At 61.3% G+C, this 963-nt stretch overlaps 1 protein-coding gene across 1 annotated transcript in view; it reads right to left on the bottom strand.

The window, feature by feature from the left end:
* Positions 1–9: 9 nt before the first annotated feature.
* GNG7 (G protein subunit gamma 7) overlaps positions 10–963 on the bottom strand; it is an 18760-nt gene continuing 17806 nt past the window's right edge. Inside the window, exon 3 of the mRNA XM_042894794.1 lies at positions 10–323. Coding sequence (XP_042750728.1) covers positions 198–323 — 126 coding nt within the window. The 3' untranslated portion in view covers positions 10–197. The remainder of the gene's footprint in view (positions 324–963) is intronic.

Genomic DNA, 963 nt, shown 5'->3' with positions numbered 1-963 from the left:
CAACCCCCTTTTATTTCTTTTGTGTTACTTGGAAATGTTCACCCCCTCGGCTCAGCACCCTCCACCACCACCCCAACCCGCAGCGCCCACGGATGGAAGCGCAGCAGCCGATGTTTGGCCTTTACCCCTCGGCGCTGCGCGGTGCCAGCGGGTCCGGCCTGGCCCTGCCTGGGGGGCACAAACTGCAGCTGGGGTGGCTATAGGATGGTGCAGGGCTTTTTGTCCTTAAAGGGGTTCTCGGAGGCTGGCACCCCCACCAGCAGAGGGTCGCTCCGGGCATGCTGCTCACAGTAATTCATCAGCTCCGAAGAGGCTTTGGAGACCTGGAAGGGAGCAGAGAGGGTGAGCAGAGGGGTTGGAGGGGTCGTCCCGATGGTGAGGGATGAAAAAGGAAAGGAGAAAACCACCCCAGATGTGAGGGATGGGGGCTGCGTGGCTGTCAGAGGCCGTTCCCTATGGCCGTGCCTATTGCAGTGCAGGTCCAGACCACTACAGGGGTTCACAGGGATCCCTGTGCTCTGGGGGTCCCCCCTCTATGGGGGTCCATAGGGATCCCTCTGCTATGGGGATCCCCTCACTATGGGGGTCCACAGGGGTCCCTGTGATATGAAGATCCCCCCTCCATAGGGATCCCTGTGCTCTGGGGGTCCCCCCTCCATGGGGGTCCATAGAGATCCCTCTGCTATGGGGATCCCCCCCCACTATGGGGTTCCATAGGGGTCTCTGTGCTATGAGGGTCCATAGGGATCCCTATGCTACTGGGGGTTCATGGAGATCCCTGTGCTCTGGGGGTCCCCCCACCATAGGGGTCCACAGGGATCCCTGTGCTATGAGGGGTTCCCCTCCATGGGGGTCCGTAGAAGCCTCTGTTCTATGGGGGTCCCTGTGCTATGGGGCTCATAGGGGCCCATGTGCCATGGGGATGCCTCCTCTATGGGGGTCCCTGTGCTATGGGGCTCCATA

Source organism: Lagopus leucura, unplaced genomic scaffold (assembly GCF_019238085.1).
Source record: "Lagopus leucura isolate 7727_CA_CO unplaced genomic scaffold, USGS_WTPT01 145-23_obj-0_obj, whole genome shotgun sequence".
Classification (NCBI taxonomy): Eukaryota; Metazoa; Chordata; class Aves; order Galliformes; family Phasianidae; genus Lagopus; species Lagopus leucura.
Note: the sequence above shows the minus strand (reverse complement) of the source record. Positions and strands in the feature narration are given on the sequence as shown.